This window comes from Bactrocera dorsalis, chromosome 2, assembly GCF_023373825.1.
Source record: "Bactrocera dorsalis isolate Fly_Bdor chromosome 2, ASM2337382v1, whole genome shotgun sequence".
Taxonomy (NCBI): Eukaryota; Metazoa; Arthropoda; class Insecta; order Diptera; family Tephritidae; genus Bactrocera; species Bactrocera dorsalis.
In genome coordinates this window covers 82,960,261-82,979,324 of record NC_064304.1, presented here as the reverse complement: position 1 = coordinate 82,979,324, position 19,064 = coordinate 82,960,261, and the positions used below count along the sequence as shown (strand labels likewise).

Here is a 19,064-nt window from a genome sequence, read left to right as displayed (position 1 = left end):
TATATATTATAAATGTAAATATGCATGGTTGCGTATGTAAAAAATTAAATTCTTTTGTATGAGCGCGAATATCGTTTACGCCGCTCCAGGCAAGCTTCAAGGTTGTTATATGAGTACACTTCGTTACTAATTTGTAAATAATTTGACTGATGAGTTGCCTTCAATTGATTGTCGTATACTCCCTATTACGCTCCAATATACCAGTTAATCACGCATACAAGTAGGCATGGCTTCTGTTACTGGTACCACCGAAAGTAGGCGAGGAAACAGCAAAATAAAAATGTGTGGCCTGTATGCGCATATGTACAGATGTATATATGTAACATACATATGCATATTGATATGCTGCCAACATTGTTGTTGCTGCTACTTGAGCGCTACTGATATTGATATCTAGTATGATTTGTTGGAAATATAAATATACTTAGTACATCAAATATGTATTTATGTATTTGTAAATGATTTTTTAAGCAAAATAATTTGATTGGGCTCAAAAATTTCGGGCTGAAAAAGTCTCAAGATCGCATTAATATCGCGTAATGAATTTAAAATTATAGAATTTTACCTGCGTCATAGACATAGAATCGTTAGAATGAATTTCTCATATAAATAATCAATTTTTGGGAATTCTTCGAACCTTCGGGTAAAGGATAATTTAAGCAACTAATGGAATGGAATGGAATATCCAAATGGAAATTTTTACACATATATCTGTATATGTATCACATACACATCTAATTGTTGTGTGCCATTTGTAACTTATTCCCGGCCTATTAGTGAGCAGCGTAAACATCCATTAGTCAATTTGATTTAAACTCTCATAAGCGGCTTGCAATAATGAGTAGAGTAGAGAGGGGAGTCATGGCGTATGAGTAACAATTTGCTTCATATGAGAAAGTGTGTAGTGCATATGCGTTGACGGAAAGTTAACTTCTAATTGAATATAATAAGGTGTAGTAATAGGATTAATTATACTTATGTTATTATGTGATATACGATAAGTAATATATTTGTATGCTTATGTTATGCAAATGTATATTAGGGTGTTTTATGTTGAAAAAAACTCCTGACAATTTCAAATAATTATTTTGACTTCAAGTACTTCTTTTCGATTTTTCTGGTTTTATCGAAAACCGTTAGAGAAAATTCAATTTGTGGCAAAAATGCTTTGATCGAAAACATAAGCGATTTAATAAAAAAAGTGAAAAAATATAGACTTTAATGAAATGTTTGTATCTGAAACTTGATCTGACTTCAATGACTATATTAATATTAACATTCATTCATAAAACCAGCCGTATACTCATTGCTTTTGCAAAAATGACTGAAAAACGTGAAAAATAAAAAAAATGTCCTAAAGTCAAAATTAAGGGCTCAAATTTTCAGGGAATTTTTTTAAATATAAAAGGCAAAATTCGAAATAAGAAAGATAAAAAAAGAAATAAAAAGAGGTTTAAATTAAACACTGTAATGTATATATGCATTTATTTATAAACAGCGCTTACACCTTTAAAAAGTAATTGGCAGCAAAAAAATCACGAAGAAGACAGCTCCAGATGTTCCTCTTATAAGATGTGTATATACGAATGGGACCCAAAGGCTTCTTAAATAATTATAAAAACTCTAAAAAGGTATTATTCATGAATTTTATATCAAAATCTGCATTTAGAAAAATCACAGACTTTCCAATCACCCTCGAATGTACTTTTACATTTTGCACCTTAGCGTCCCTTTCCAATTGCCAAGAATGTAGAGTATGTTTGAATATTCATATATATATGAATATGTGTATGTGAAAAGACACTTTAGTGGATCTGTGCATATGAGCTTAGGTGATCATGTATGCAGAAGCTTATAAAAATGTTTCTGAAGATGCATTTCTTTTATATTTTTCGTTATATACATAAGTACGAGTATATATTGTAATAGTTCAATCAATTATTGTAATGAATGCAAATAACATATAATATATATACATATATATCTAACACATGTACGGGTGTTTATAAACGTTTTTGTACTATTTGTATCACACTTCTTCCCATACTGTTATTTGCTTAACATAGTATATAAAGACAAATGCAAAAATAAATTAGCAAATTTAGGGCAAGTTCAGGGTATTGGTATTATATGTACATATGTATACATTTCTACTATATATTTAAATATGCAAGTTTCTCTTTCACCGATTTCGTAATAACTACACAATTTGCATATATACAGATGTCTCCATGTATACCAACACAAAAAATATATTACATATAAGAATAAAACTATATGGAAATTTAAACGAAGGTTATCATATAAAAATATCAGCAGATCCCCTTAGAAGAGATCAGATGTTTCAAGATTGACAATAGGATATTGTTATTCGATTCGAACTTGACGTACGAAAAAAGGGTATCACTCAACACAGAGGAATGTGACATTACTTCATAACCGCAGCTGAACTATGTGGAAATAATATTGAACAACAAATTAAAATTTAAGGAACACCTAGCGTACACTTCGGGTAAAGCAAAAAAAAAATACAAGGGTAGTCGAAAAAGTCTTTTCGTATTTTGTAAATAGATGTCGTTGCAGTCGTATATCTCGAGTGCTACTAATCGCATTGTGTCATACCATATAGTGTTGGAAAGGTGAGATTTTAAGTTTCTTTGAACCAAAAAAATTAAATTCGGGGAAGTTGAAAAAAAGTTACAACTGTTTAGAAATGAGTGAAAATAATAAAGAAATTCGCTTTACTTTGAAATGTTTGTATAAAAAAGGGAAGAATTCCACGTAAGCCACCAATAAAAAAAGGTTCGCTCGTTGCCGTTTTGAAAATTTCAAAATTTTGACTTACACTGATGAAAACTTTACCCTGATGGAATAATGTCTCTAGCGGAAAAATGGCAAAAAGAAATCGATCAAAATAGTACATATTTGTTTATTTATTTATTATTATAAATATAAAAGGAATAAGTTGAAATTTTATTAGAAATACGAAAAGACTTTTTTCGCCTACTCAATATAATGCTCTATCAAGAATGATGGCCAGTAGGTACTACGTGCGTTTCAGCCGACGAGCTTTAATAGCAAAAGCAACGAGTTCAATAATTTTGTATGCAGCACCAATACGAATACAGCCACTAGACAGAAAAGCAAATAAATGATGACCTAAACCAAATCCTGAGTGGGCATGGATGTTTTAGAAGCTATATGTTCTGATTCCATCACAACCTTAGTTCGTACTGTATGCAGTGTTCATAGAAGACTCTGAGCACGTACTTTTTCAATGCCCTCGTTTTTCAAATGTAAGAGAAAAGTTAAAAAATTTACTTAGCGGTTGTTTTTCGGTGGAAATTTTGAAAATATTCATGCGTAAGTCCTCTGATAAATGGAAAGCTGTCAGCGAAGCGCCAACTCTAATTATGACAAAACTAAGTATATACAAAATATTAGGTGTCAGTCAGTCCGTATGATAGATGAGACTTAAAGTATTTCTATATCCCATGAAGTATTAATTAATCCGGGGTTCCGTGGGGGAGATATGTGTTGAGAGTATGTTAGGCTTAGCGGATTAAGGTTACGCACTCCAGGTTTCAATGCTTCCTCCTACTTAAAAAAAAAAAAACAAAAAATAAGCAATAAGTTCCACTTAGTGGAGATTAAAGCCATGCTAGCTGTGTTTAATTTTTTGGCACCATAATATTTATATCAAATTTTATTCACCACATTGGAAAATAAACATAACGGGTTTCTCAGCAGTCTAAAATTTTAAAGTAAATTATTTTACATATATACACATAAATAAATTCATTCAAATTAATTGTGACTGTCTATAACAATTTGAAAGCAATTAGGTTTTCAATTGTGAAAACTTTCTTTACGGCTCAATTAACAATCTGTACGAACATCGTATTATCCCCTTAATATTTATTTTAGAAATTTTATTTTCTTAAACATAAAAATGGAAAATCCAGGCCAAATAGTCCTAAAACACTAACGGCAAATCAGAAAGCAAAATATGTATGTATAATTCAAACAGATTTCAATATTGGAACCATTGAAGGGGAGAGTTGATGGAATTATTATACTGAAGCTATGTATATATATTCCATCTAAAATTTTAACGTAGACAGTTTGGTGCCACAACAAATAAATATATAGAATAATATATATGTTTGTGTAAGTATATTCCTACTGAAAATTTTAGAATGCATCAAATTATATGTGCAGGCATTGTAAAAATCTATAAATAGTAAACATTAATCGACAAGTGCATCACACTTACAACAAAAATGTTATTCATATAGAATAATGAATTCAAACATACATATGAATATATGATAAACTACATAATAACAGGGAAGTCACCTGCAATTTGACGAGCACAATTTTAATTTCAATTTTATCCGATTTACGCTTCGGCATATTATCCAATGGATCAGCAGCCTCCCTAGCGCTAGCGTTGCTGCAGCTTTCGCTGTCATCATAATTGTGTGACGTCACAGCAGTACTCGCATTGCCGTTGTAATCGGAAATGTCCGATGCGTTTGGCCTTGTGACCATATTCACATCCGGATGTATGAAACTCATTTTCAATTTGTTTTTATCTTTTTATAGCTGGTTTTAACTTTTACTGCGCGGGCTATGAAAATTATTTTTAGTAATTTCGATATTATTAATATTATTTTTTAAATTAAGTTAAACACTCCAGTAAACGCATTTTAATTGTTATCGAATCCACTTCGAAATTGCAAAGGTTTCGTAATATGTACATATGTATAATCGCACAAAGGGCAAACCAGTACCGATCACGAGCCACTAAAATGGGCTAAGGTTTAACCAAATGGTTGTCGTACAAAGTACCCGCGAACACTAAAAGGGAAACGGATTGCCATGCACTTCCTATTCTTTTTCGTTGCATTTTCGCAATGCGATTTTGTACGTGAAAGAGACATGCGAAATAAAAAATCAACAAAAATAAATAAGTCAAACAAAAAGAAGCGACATCAAAATATACAATACATGAAACTTTTGGCGGTTAAACAATGGGTTGGCCCACGAAAAAGATGTTAGTACATGCATTATTTTCTTTAACATTTCGGTGAACAGAATTATTTTTAAAATAAATGTAAAAGGGCCATAGAAGTTTTGCAGATATTTAAGGTATATATATTTTCTCAAACGAATCTCGTATGTATTTATCCCCTGTATTGCCTTAACTACCATTTTTAATAAGTTGGAGTAACGACAGATCAAAATACTTTTCCCCCAATAGGGCTATCGATTAGAATTGGTTACTACGAATTTCTTTCCTTGGGTATCTGTATATGAGTAGAAGCTATGCCATTGAAATTATCACTTGAAAATACTTAATTCTTACAGTTCCAATGTGACGATTGATTTTGGATTTTATCAAAATTTGTGAAGAATGTATGTACATTTGCGCGAGGAATACTTTTAGTAGCTGTATCTTTACCATAACATCAACAACAAATATGTTCAAATCAAGCGCATACCCTTCAGTCCTAAAATATGTCGATTGAACTCGGAAAATAAAGGAACTGTCGCTGTTGATTTGAATCGAGCCATAACGAAAGGAAATACCTTGAAAATATTTACACAAAAGTTTGTGACAATATTCCACCCTAATAAAGGAAAGTATATCAGTTGTATTATCTGCTGAAAAGGATAAATGTGCATTATAGTTATTTTTTCCTAAGCTTTTCGAATTAAAGTTATCTTACAATTTATATTTAATTGTAGTCTTTTAACATATTCTATTACAAGTTACTTGACTGAGCTTGTATGCCTATTTGGTTCTCATGAAAATAAAAAACTTGATTAGGGCATAAAAACTGTCGTGAAAAACATCACTTGGAAGTTTAAATATGGTATATGTGCTTAAGCAATCATCGCCGAGTTGTAATCTTTAATATTATTTCAGTTATAGTCTAAAACAAATTCCAACTAAACAAATGTCAATTTTTTATTCAAAGGTTAGTTAGTAAAATATTTATTAAAGTTATGGAATATAATAATACTTCACAGAGTAAACATCAGAAAACTGTCATGGTTTACTTGTCAGCCAGAGTATATTTTACCACCTATAGAGTCATTTTATTAACAAGCTCTTCTTTACTTTCAAAAATCAGCCTTTGACATATTTCTGGCCTTGATTGAATGCCTACAATTTGTTTCATTATATCGATACTGCTCTTAAGCTTCTACCTTCTTCCTATCAATGCACGAATGCCCATCGTTTTATAGAAAATGTAATAAGATGAGCCATGGCTTGACATAACAGTTATTCTCTAATAATTACATCCACATAACCCAGTTTTCAAACCTACGACTCAATGTCTGAAAGTCCCAGCAGATCTCATCTCATTAATAAATTCATCGCAGTCATTTTGCTGCCACAAAATATCTTCTCATTTCATTACATTTTTCCTCGGCTGTAACCACAACTCGCGGACGCATTCTTTCTAGTCTCGCCAATTTGTTGGCAGCCATGCATTTACCGCGCGACCGTTTACATTTTAAATCAAGTTCAAGTTCGCCGCCTAAACCCAAACAAACTGAGCCCCAAACAGCACCGCCAAGAAAATCTTTCCCTTCGCCATGACAACGCAGTGAACATCAACGAAATGCAGTGGTTGTTTATATGTATGCATTAATGTACATATGTACATATTATACCATACACCATAACTGGCTGATTATCTACCACTAACCGTGCGGTACATGGGGGGTGTTCACTTTGTTGCCAAAAGACAGCAAAATGTGAATGCACTTGGCAACCGCATTGTTTGTGTTCGTGTTCAATGAATGTGTGATTTGCACAAATCTGTTTGTGTATGTATGTACTATATTTAATTTTACTACAATATAATAACATCAGCATATAGTTACATACACCAATGTCTTGGCGTGGCCCAGAATATTTTTATTTGATTCAGTAAAAATAAGAATCAAGCAGAAGAAGTTCAGATAGCAGACACTGCAAATCTTTTCATTCACATTCTGTAAAGGAATTAAGCTACAGATCCAGGCATAGTTTCAGCCGAAGTTCTATCCATAAGCTTCCAATGGAGCACTAAAACTACTTTAGAAGCCTTGTCACCTCATAAAAGCCCTCGGTGGCTTTAGAGTGTTCTTTAATTTGCCTAAAAATACAAGGTGCGTTCCAAAGTAAACAGGAGGAAAAAAAACAGAAAGAAGTCGCACGGTGAACACGGGGAGTGGTTAATGGTTAAAATGTGATTTTTGGTCAAATGATCGGTCACATGCCTCGATCGATGAGACGGCCCATTATCCTGCAACAAACGCCAACTTTCAGCTTCGCGATATTCGGGACGAACGCGTCGAATATGGCGTACCAAACGCTTCAAAACTCCAAGGTAGAATACCGCATTAACGTTTTGGCCGGGTGGAGCAAATTCTTTGTGGACAATACCTTTAAAACAAATCAGCATTGTCTTCACTTTTGACTTCTCCATGCGCAATTTTTTGGGGTTTTGGCTCGTCGGGTGCCTTCCATTCATCACTCTGGTGTTTCGTTTCGCGATCATATTGGAAATACCACATTTCGTTACCAGTCTCAGTATTTTAAGGAAAGTTGTTGTCCTTTTTGACCTCTTTAATGATATCCCTCGAATGTTGGATTCTTAGCAACTTTTGGTCGTCAGTCAATTTGTGCAAAACAGACCGTGCACACACCTTTCGTAAGCCAAAATATTCGGTCAAAATGCGATAAATCGATGTTTTGGAGATTTAAAAGTTTTACCAATTTTAAAACAAAATTGAATGTTGGCTCTTTGTCCGAAGCTAATTTTCTCACCGATAATACACGTATACTGACACTTAAATCGCAATAACTTCACTTCCAATCGATGAAATGTCATGAAATTCTCACGCACCAGTCGACATATAGATGGCGCCACCACAGCGCGCTAGATTCAAAAAGTCTTGTTTACTTTGGGAAGCACCTTATATAAGCTTCTTTTTAATTTCGAATACACAACCACAAAATGTTAGTAAAACACTCCACACATATTTTTTAGCAAGCCAAATACATGAAACATTTCTAAAAACAATTCTAAAATCGCATTTGTGTTAGTGTGAAACAAATAGTACGTCATCAGATTTTATGACATGGTGCATTATTTTAACATTTTTTCAAAGCTTTTACGCTAATCTAGCGTAGCACTCATTTACAAATACACAAGTAAGGTATTCACGATAAGACCATATATTTATGTTTAGTGTATTAATACAATTTGTATTTGGCATTAAATATATTTTCTTTTGTTCATAATTGACAACACTATGTATATGGCGGTACTTTTTGCAGTATCGATTTTTTTATTAAGAAATAAGTTAGTGACATGTGATTTATCAAAAATATTAAAAATTAAAACCAAAACACTGTCAGTTAGAGACTAAATAATTTGAAATGACCTCGAAATATCTTATATGACGATTACTTTTTGTTTTTCATTTTACTTAATTTAATTCGTACTTTAATAAAAAAAAATATTCTCTATTATTTTTGAAAATTTTCTGTAAATTTATATCGGTATTCTGCTTGAGACGATTGTCTCATGTCTCTAATTGTCACAATCTTCATTTAATGACTCTGTTAGTCAGGAGTCTTATTTTGATATTTTGGCAGATACAGTATACTACTATACAGTACACTACTTTACTATATCTGCCAGAATACCAAAATGAGACTCCTGACTAACAGAATCACTAAATAACTATTGTGACAATTAGAGACATGAGACAATCGTCTCACACAGAATACCGATATTACTTGCCTTATTAATTAAAAAAAAAACGCTTTTGTAGCAGCAAAGAAAAGCTATTTTGTGTTTTATTCATTCAAGACTATAAATATAATCAAGTTATATAATATAATTTACTTCTTCTTATTAAAAATATAAAAAAGCATATCGAGACCTTCGAAAGAGCGAATAAATCCAAAAAATTTTTTAGAAATTATAGTGGCAAGATATATTGTATTGAATCTGTGATATCAGCTAAACACTTTGACTCCGATCCTTTGGTTCTTGACATTTTACACTTTAAGGTATTTACCTGGCTTTGATTCCTGCAAGTTGCAAGAGTATGAAATGTTCGGCTGCACCCGAACTTAGTCCTTTCTTACTCGTTTTAAATTAACTAAATAGAGGCCTCTGAATTTTTTCTCAGATTTTCGCGGAAAACCCATAAGTTAATTGTTTATATAAAATCGAAATTAAAAAATCTTGGATAAGGCACTATTATTATAAAAAAACTTTATAAATTTCATTTAAATCTATCAATCGGCTTTCGAGCTATGTACAGCGGTCACCAGTTCAAAAAACATAGGTTTGAGAAAAACGAATAATTTTGAGACTCTGATGGTAGGGGCTGTTTCTTATTAAATTCTAGTTGCTTAAAGCTAAAATAATTTTAAGATTTCCTAACACGTATGATATTTTATGTTCTAGTCAAGGGGTGTAGGGTTCCATCCACCACGTGATATATTTGATGGAAGATTTTTGAACTCAAATTTGTAATCAGGTCATCTCTAATATCCCCGGACCTCTAAGCACATCAGTTGCAAATATTTCTTCCAGATTTATTGAGTAGTATTGTCGAACAACGATTTTACTTCAAATTTTCAGAGAATATTTACAAAATACAAAATAAATTTAAGAAAATGCAAAAGCAGGAAATTTTGACCACACCTAACTCCAAAGCCACTTCATTTTTTTTTGATATTTTATAGTATATGATGATGTGGTATATGTAAGGTCTACAAATATTTAGCTAAAACCAACAATCGTTTATAATTCAGCGGTACAGAAGGATGAGTATGTTACGGAAAATAAAAAAGTTTTTTTGTAGGAAGAAGATTAGTTTCAAAATTTCTCCTTTAAATACATATTTTACGTATATCTTATTTAAAGAAAGCCGAATGCGCAATTAATGTTAATATCGACCCCTAACAACAAAAGAGCAAAGAACATTTTGTTCAATTTGCTCCATCAACAATCACTCTTTAATTAAAAAAAATACTATATATTTTGTTATCACGTTATACAGCAGACATTTCAAACTGAAATTTGCATCGGAAAAAAATTTACTTGTTTCATAAATCTATATTTTTAATTCGTTTATAGTTTAAATTTTTGTTTATTTTCTTACAAGAAATTTATTTACTGGATTGATTGATGTAAACCCGACTGTTGTAGTCGATTAATGCTAATCGATAACAATATAAATGCAATAAAACAAAAAAGGTTGACATATAGTACATATGCACATAGCGTATCGTATATGTATGTCAAAAAAATACATATTTATAAATTGCAGTTTTAAAAAGTCCCAGAATTTGAGGACGAGTATATCGAAGTGATTCCGAGAATTTGAGTCCCGCCAAGCCGAAAACAATAAATCAAAATAAGCAGAGATGAAAGCACGTGTTTTATGTTTATTTTGTGGCCAATAACTGTTACATTCACACACGCACACACTCAAACGTAGTTGGCGATAAAGTCAGTAAACTTTAAGCAAACAGGTTATTTAAATACAGGTTTTTTCAGTTTGTTTTGCGTTTTTGTTCTTTGGATGCTCCACTTCGATGAATATGAATGAATCTTTTCCTTATAATTTCATACTAAATGAAATAACGGACGAGTACAATTAATGTGAATAATTGGAATGTTACGTCCATATGGCTTAGAAAGTGCTCAATGTGCTTAAAAATTTTATTATTAGGGATCGGAAATTTGTCAAAACTCTTTCCTGATTTCCTCGATCTTATTACTGGCCGTTGGCCAAAATGCTTTCAAAAACATTCAAACCACCAAAAGTGTTTGTAAGGAAGATGTAAATCGTTCGAATTACATTTTTTACAAACATTTAAGAAATCAAGATCAAACGTTAACATCGGTTGGACCAAAGCTACAATACTCTTCATAAATAAAAAATATTCCATTCCTATGGTGGTCAAATCGGAATAATATATTTAAAGATTGTAGCGTTGTCTTAAGCAATAATCCGTTGTAAATTGTATGGAGGTTCCAACAAATGAGCAGCTTCTTAAGAGGAAAGGAACGTGAGCAAAACTTTAGCTCTGTATCTCCCAAACTTGGGGACTAGTTCGCGTATTGGTGCAAGCGAAGTTAACATTTTTTTATTAATAAATTGGTAAATAACACTCAGTCTTAAGCTAATGGTCTTGAATATAACAAATAAAATAGAGATTATGCTAAAGGCAAGACACACCCACTTTTCGAAAATCTTTAAAAGCACACATACCATACTGACCGCTAATATCAAATAAGGTTCATTAATATGTATATCCCAAATTTTAATCCAGTTATCGCTTGCATCGACAAACAAACACACGCAGACGCAATTGTTCATTTTGACAATTCCATACATATATGTACATGTAAATTGTATAAAATACCATATATGTATAAGTAACATAATATCTTTCGTTTCGTTGAAAGTGTTACAAACAACCGTTAGGAGAACAGAACAATTCTACTCTATGCAACATGGTGTGAGAGTATAAGCAACACAACAAATCAATACAAATCTAATATTTACATATAATTAAAAAATAATTATAATTATCAGTCATAGTTTGCACAAAAACTGCATCACGCGTAACACTTGTTCAAAAACTATTAATACAAATGGCTTCTCTAGCAAAATAAATGTACGAGTATAAGTGCAATATTTAGTTTCTAACGGCACTAACGCTTCGACAACCAATGTCAAATCTATCTTTGCTTCGAAAAGGTTTCTCTTGAAGACCAACAACTGTTAAGAATGGAATTTAGTTTAACAAAATCATTTGCCTATAACAACATGCCGCCAATCACAGGTGCGTACACGAGTATAAGCAGAAACCTGGCCCAGCATCAATAAATGTGTAAGCAATTACATTTTTTATTTGCTTACTTAATTGTACATTAATTGACTATGTCGTTTAAGCAAATGCGCTAAGTAAGCAATTATATATTTTGCATGGCTTGCGGTGGGAATTTTCGCCTGAGCACCCAAACAACGCGTCGCATTTGCATATTTATCTTCGAAGGTGTTCAGTCTAATTATGATTCAGTTCCTAAACAATATAAGCATATGTCAATAAACAACAAATGCAATGAATTGCAATACCGGCACGAACAGAACCGAGTGTTCTCAGAATAGCGGTGTTTGAGTGGGTTTGTAGTGCAGCCATAGTGATTTGTTAATTTCAGGGTTATTTTGTGGGTTTCTACTCTCCCAGTGCTCACGCAGCGGGCTTATCATTATTTAATTCCAATATTTTTACTCTTGCAACCTGTTTCTCTAGAGTATTATAGTTTTTTTCACCTAACGGTTGTACGTATCACCTAAAACTAGTCGAGATAGATAAAAAGTTATACTTATATATATGAATGATCAGGAATACGAGAGAAGTTGAAATCCGGGTGACTTTTTGTTCATCCGTACCAAATTGTAACTTGAGTAAAAATTCAGATGTCTGAAACTTGGAATGCAGGCCCCTTAGTTCAAAAAAAAGTACGAGTTCGTAGATGGGTGTAATCGGGCCACTGCCACCGAAAACATATAAACTGCCATAACTAAGCACCTAATTAAGATATAAAGCTGTAATTTGGTACAGAGGATCGCAGTAGCAGGAGGCACCTGGGCGAAAAAACTTTGAAAAAATGGGAGTGGCCCCGCCCTCTAATATGTTTAATGTACATCCCTCCCAAACCGCTGAAGCTACAATAACCAAATTTAGTAAAATCAGATATTATAAGAACTCCTACCGATACTCCGCTCACTCCTCATATAACGGTACTGTTCAAAACCACTAAAAATGAAATACATCAATAACTAATCACGCCAGACGCAAGAAATTTTACCTCCGAGATGGTATAAGCGGGCTTTATATGACCCGTTTTTTGCTGAAATCCCATATCTCAAGACAGACAGATTTCGACTAAATTTAGTACGTAGCATTCTTCTCATATTCCGATATCACAGTGTGAAAACTGACGAAAATGGGCGAAAACGGACTACAACCACGCTTACTTCCCATAAACACAGTTTTTAGTTTCACGTGATTCTTTTAATTTCCAGAACATAAATCAAGAAGTAATTAATTGAACGGGATATAATTTTTCACTAACAATTTCTATAAAGTATGCGAGCTTACGACCAAAAATTGTCCAAGTCCAATCAAAATGATCAAGCCCCTAGGTACCGAATATGTGGACCTTAGTATCTATAGTTGACTTTTGATCGAAAATATCTGTCAATGTGTGAGATATGCAATTGAAATACAGACAAAGTTCTTTCCTGACAATAGTAATTCTGTGAATCAAAAATGGGTTGAATCGAGTCAATACTTCCCTGAGTCCCCATATAACTAATATAATGATTTTCGAACTATGAGGTGACTCTATACCGCATACAAGTATGTCGGCTAATATCTTGCTTTGATTCTCGCAAGTTGCAAGAGTATGAAATGTTCTGTTGCACCCGAACTTAATACTTCCTTACTTGTTTTATTATTGTTCTACAATATTACACATAGATTTATATATTAATACGAGTAGCTTTTCTATGTATAATTTACTTTATCTCTAACAACATTAAAATAACAAACAAAAACAATTTTGTTTTGTGTGAAGAGAATTATACAAAGCTGAGAAATTACTTTATTTGATTTAGCAAACCAGTTTATTAGACCTACTTTAGTTTTTTAGATGGTTTCTTGAAGAGCAAAGCAGTATTTTAACAGTTTTGGAATATACATTCACTCCGTTTTCTTTCCCAGCACAATGTCATTTTTCGACCTTTTTCTCTTTATTCAAAAATTCATGACATGTGCAATTGACATTATGAAAATATTACAATATATGCCAGAAATATTTGTAAAACGTCAAAACAACTTTCCACTTTATAATTTCCCCTGAAACACGCAGAATTATATTCTAAGAGATTGTTTTTGTTGTTTTTGATACTGTCCGATTGGATCAACTGCATCATCTCAGTTGAATTTTGGTAGCAAATAAAGTTAAAAATAGACATATGGCCATTATTTAAAGTTCCTAAATTTCTTTCCCCAAGGAGTTCCAAATTTGCCGGAGCCACCTGAACTCCTTGTATGGACCACTTTAACATTTGACAATATATTTATGTTACGAAATTTAGCACAGATCAATAGCATAAAGTTGCAGAAACTGGCCGAAGTAAATTTTATGTTATAAGAAATGCACCTATGAAGGGTATTATGGCTTTGGCGTAGCCGAAATTAACGTTTTTCTTGTTTTTTTTATTTATTTTCTCCAATAAATGTCGATGTAAGAGTAAGTAGGTGACAATACTTGGCATGCCATCTTCTGCAGGCTTCGATATCTTTTCTTCAACATCTTTCAAGTAAAAGTATCGACTTAATGGTATCATTTTATCACTACATGTTTTCATCTTCTCTTTACCTGCAAGAAAGCTTGGCTTTAAACAAACAATCATCTTTATTCATGCACATTGGTTTGTATGTTCGTATGCGCACGGCTGCAACCATAACCAGAATTTGTGAGGGACTCTGTACCCATACATACACATACTTTTTAGTACTTTCAAAGCAAATTCCAGTCAAAAATGAATAAATAAAATAAAAGTCTCAAACTTGTCGCGCTTCCTCTCAGTTTTTGGGCTGTTCGACTGTCTGCAAAGCTGTTATAATTTTAAAAATATACTGGCTGCTTATACCGGCACTTTAAAAAATTATAATTACCTTACCCGATAATTACTATAAATCACCTTGCATATGAGTCAAGAGTAATGTATTTATGACCTATGACGTATGATATCTCATTGGGTATATCCACATAAATTGTTTGCAAATTTGTCATAACTTTCAGTAATATCAATAATAACAAGAGAACAAGTTTACTTCGGCTGCCCCGAAGCTTTGATATCCTTAGCAGGTGCATTTCTTATTAATTGATGAAATTCTATAAAAAAATCTTTAACTTAAGTTTTAGGTCTGTTTGTATGACATTGTAGCAAATCCTATAGTGGTTCGATATCGGCAGTTCGGCAAAATTTTAAACTTTAGCTGTAAAATACCAACGATTTACGGAAATTTCTTTGCATAAACTTACACCTCTTATTTCCGGTATTCTTGGTTATTTTGGTATTGATGACGAACTAAAGCTCTGAACACTTATTTTCATAACACTTACTACGATTTGGATAATTATATGCAATTTTTGTAATTTACTACTTCTGGATAATATATATATATTAATAACTTAGCTTGAAATTACCATTAAGTTCCATAATTGTGGTTTAATTTAAAAGAAAGTACCCTAAAGTGGATTTGTAAGCCAATATCTACTTGGTTTCTTGGAATATTTTTACGGTATCTAAGAGGTACATATTGTAAAAACGTCGGTTGTAATTGGGAAGTGAATATAAAATTTCTGACATATCTTTCGGAAACTTTGTAATTATTTCCAGAGTGGCATTATCGACAATTCACTCATTTTCTTTAAGTAGTGTTCGTGATGTCTCTTCTTTGCTCCTTATATTTGAGCTCTTCTTTCTTGATACAAATTGTGCGTATGTGTGATGTTCAAGAAAGTTAAATTTTCCTAAAAGACTTATTTTAATGAAAATTAAAAAAAAAAATAACTTTTTAAAAATTAAAAACTAATTTATTTTGTGTTCTTTAATAGTATAAACTTTATTTTAACTAATTCTACATTTTCATGTTTATTTTTTTCATTTCCGAATTAGTTGTTATGAAATATATGATAAATATGTATGTATACAAAACAGGGCATTTAGCTAGAGTGAACGTCATAGACCGGCAATGCGAATTAGATATACCTCGTGCTGAATTTAAGCTTATTTACAACGATCGCACTTCTACTGAAATGAAAACATTTTCATTACGAACTGTGAAATAAGCTAATTACGAGCGTGAATATTTTGAGATAAAATGCCCTAATGTTTTATGAGCCAGTAGACATGATCTTCCGCACTTTTTGTACGAGTATTTAGTATGAGCTTATAATAGTATAAGTTTATATTTTTTATGACATAACAGCGAGAGCTGAGAATTTTTTGAATATTAATCACTCTTTATACTCCCGCAACATAGTGTGTTTGTTAACATAACGGTATTTTGTAACACTAAAAACTAATCGATATCGATCTAATATATTAAAACAACGAGGGTTTGTTAATCTGTCTGTAAGGGCGAACGATAACTTCAGTAAGGGCTTGATGTCTGTGCCAAACGTCACATCAAAATAATCGTTAGTTTTTTAGTATGCGCTTGACTTTCTGAAGTACATAAAGTGTATTCGGCGATTCGGTATGAAAGTTCCATTAAATTTTATGTGCAAAATCGCATTTTTGACGTCGAAAGGTTCAGAATGCTGGAAAAAGCCTTCGGTGATAATTGTTTTCGCGAGCAAATGTTTTTGATTAATACAAATAATTTAAGAAAGGTCGAGAACGCGTTGACGACGAACCACGTCTAGGACGGCCATCAACAACAACTGATGATCAACACGCCAATAACGTAAAGGAATTATTGCTAGAGAATCGACGATTAACGGTTAAAGGTCTTACTACGATCGTTGGAATATCGGAAGGTTCAGTGAAAACCATTTTGCAAGATCATTTGGGCCTAAGAAAAGTGAAAGCCCGATTGGTTCCAAAATCGCTAAATTTTTTCGAAAAACACCATCGCGTTAACAACTGTAAAATAATGCTTTTCGATTATCAGGATGCTATTAAACGTTATTACTAGCGATGAGTCTTGGATCTATGCTAATGAGACGGAAATAGACTATCAATTGGCCAAATATCGTGGCAAAGGTGAGCCGAAGCCGAAAAAACCCACGTCAAAGCAGGTCAAAAATCAAAGTTATGTCAAAAGTTTTTTTGATTATCGTGTTGTGGTGAACTCCGAATTCCTTCCGACTGGCCAAACCTATCAACAAGAAATACTATTTGAGTGTTATGAGTCGTTTGCGCGAAGCTATTCGTAATAAAATGTCGGAATTATGGGCCGACAACTCTCAGTTTTTATACTACGATAATTTACCGTCACACACTGCATTGCTTCTTCGTGAGTTATTCGCCCAATTTTCAACCAAAACACTTCTCATATAAAAATGGTCGAAGTCGGACATGGAAACCAGATACTGTAACTCTTCAAGACGCCATGTAAAGTCCTCAGGGACTATGTTCAACTTGAAATATCTAAATTAAATCAAAATACGGCTCAAAACTTTTCATAGCCCCCACATATAACTATAAGGAATTTCTTTATTATAGTTGAACTTACAGCAGATATATCGATCAGTAGGCAGAATACCTTAACCTTAACTTTGTTAAGATCGTTTACATGTTATAATATGAATAATCCTATAGAAAATCATCCTTATTTGCCTCTAGCATCCATATAGCCAAATATTATACTAAAATAATGATTTCCCTCTATCTCGTTGAAGCCTTGGAATATTTAAACTTAACTCTTAAACTTTAAAAAATTGCGAAGATAAATACCATAACGTTTGGCTGCATATTTCTTATAAATTTTATACTTCCAAAAAAGGGGTCTAAATATGAATCCCATCTTAATCTCCACTTTCTCTTTAAACTCTGAATATTCTAAAGCAATGGTTACTGTACTTCTATCGGATCTAGAGGCTTCCGGTATTCACTAATAACTGAAGCAATAAATCTCGATGAGCAGTTTATTTTCAACATAACATTTTCCAATATGTATATATTCGGTCTTTATATAATATCATTTACTCACCTAAGCCCGCTGGATATTTACGTAGTTTTTGGCAACAACCACTTTAGTCTTCACTGCCTCAATCGAGTTCAACATTCCTTGGTCCTTAAAAGGACATAAATTCACTGATCACTGATGCAATGTTGTTTTTGCTATCTTCTTCTTATCACTCAATCTTCCACAAAATCACAACCCGCCGGTGCGTCTTTTTCGTATAGCCTACAACGCTTCAAACTCGTAACGAGGCGATTAACTTAAGCTTAAAATGCAAACTAAATTGGAAAGCTGGAAATGGCTTCCTTCACAGTTTCAAACTCGCGCATCTGCCAAGCTGAGGCAGCAGCACCGGCAACAACAAAACAACACCAATTACACACTACTCCAAAGAGAGTACGAGTGTGTACACAATAACAAGCAAAGTTAACAACAATAATAATAAATGCACAACAATCATAGTAGCTTTGCGAAAAAAAAAACAGAAAATAAACACGAAAAAATCAGCCCCAACAGTCCATGAGCGTACGAATCCGTGCAATACAACAACAAGACAATTTTACAGCAAATCAAAACAAGCGGTAAGAAAAATGTGGGTGGGGTGCTGCAACAACTTATTCGCAACATCGACTTTCGGCTAGCCCTATAAACACAGTAAGGTGGCAATGTCGCTCAGCTCGTTGTCACCAATGTTTGCTCAATCGGTTCACCGGTTATTGTGAAATATTGTTTACTCACATCAATATTTTTGCTTAACGATCAGTCGACGCGTGACGGTGTTTGTGACAACATGAAAGGGTTGCAGGGGCTGTTCGTTATAATCGTGTGCGTTATAATCGCTCTGGATTCTTTGTTGTTTTTTTATCATAACTGCTTCTTAATCTCAGTCAATTAAGCACTTAAAAACGTGTCTCGAGCCGAGTGTGTGGAAGGTGTCTGCAACACGTTTGTTGACGCATCCGGCGAAAGTGTATATGAGAGCTCTGTTGGAGATTTACCAGTGAAAAGAAAGGCGAAACTCCGCTAAGAGTTTTTAAGAACAGTGTATTAGTATGGGATCTTAAGTATTGATCAGCGCTTACATTCGGTTTCAGCGGACTTATGGTGTAGGTAAAACATTGCAGACATCACCTGTATCTATAAACAAAACAATTCGGTGGAATCCTTTTTAAGTTTATGACTAAAAAACTGTTCAACTGTTTCACTTTATTAAATGTTTCATCAAGTTTCCCGCTCCTTATACCAAGGCATTCGT

General features: G+C 33.1%; 1 protein-coding gene across 3 annotated transcripts in view; it reads right to left on the bottom strand.

The window, feature by feature from the left end:
* LOC105226534 (organic cation transporter-like protein) overlaps positions 1–19,064 on the bottom strand; it is a 95,674-nt gene that overhangs the window by 59,618 nt on the left and 16,992 nt on the right. For 2 of the 3 annotated variants that reach the window (XR_007422032.1, XM_029550321.2), the window contains exon 1: positions 4,360–4,867. The exons of the other annotated variant lie outside the window; for it this stretch is intronic. Coding sequence is in view for 1 of the 2 variants with exons in the window: in XM_029550321.2 (XP_029406181.2) it covers positions 4,360–4,581 (222 nt within the window). In the remaining variant the exon portion in view is untranslated. Of the gene's footprint in view, positions 1–4,359; positions 4,868–19,064 lie in introns of those variants that run through there. 3 annotated transcript variants of the gene reach the window in all.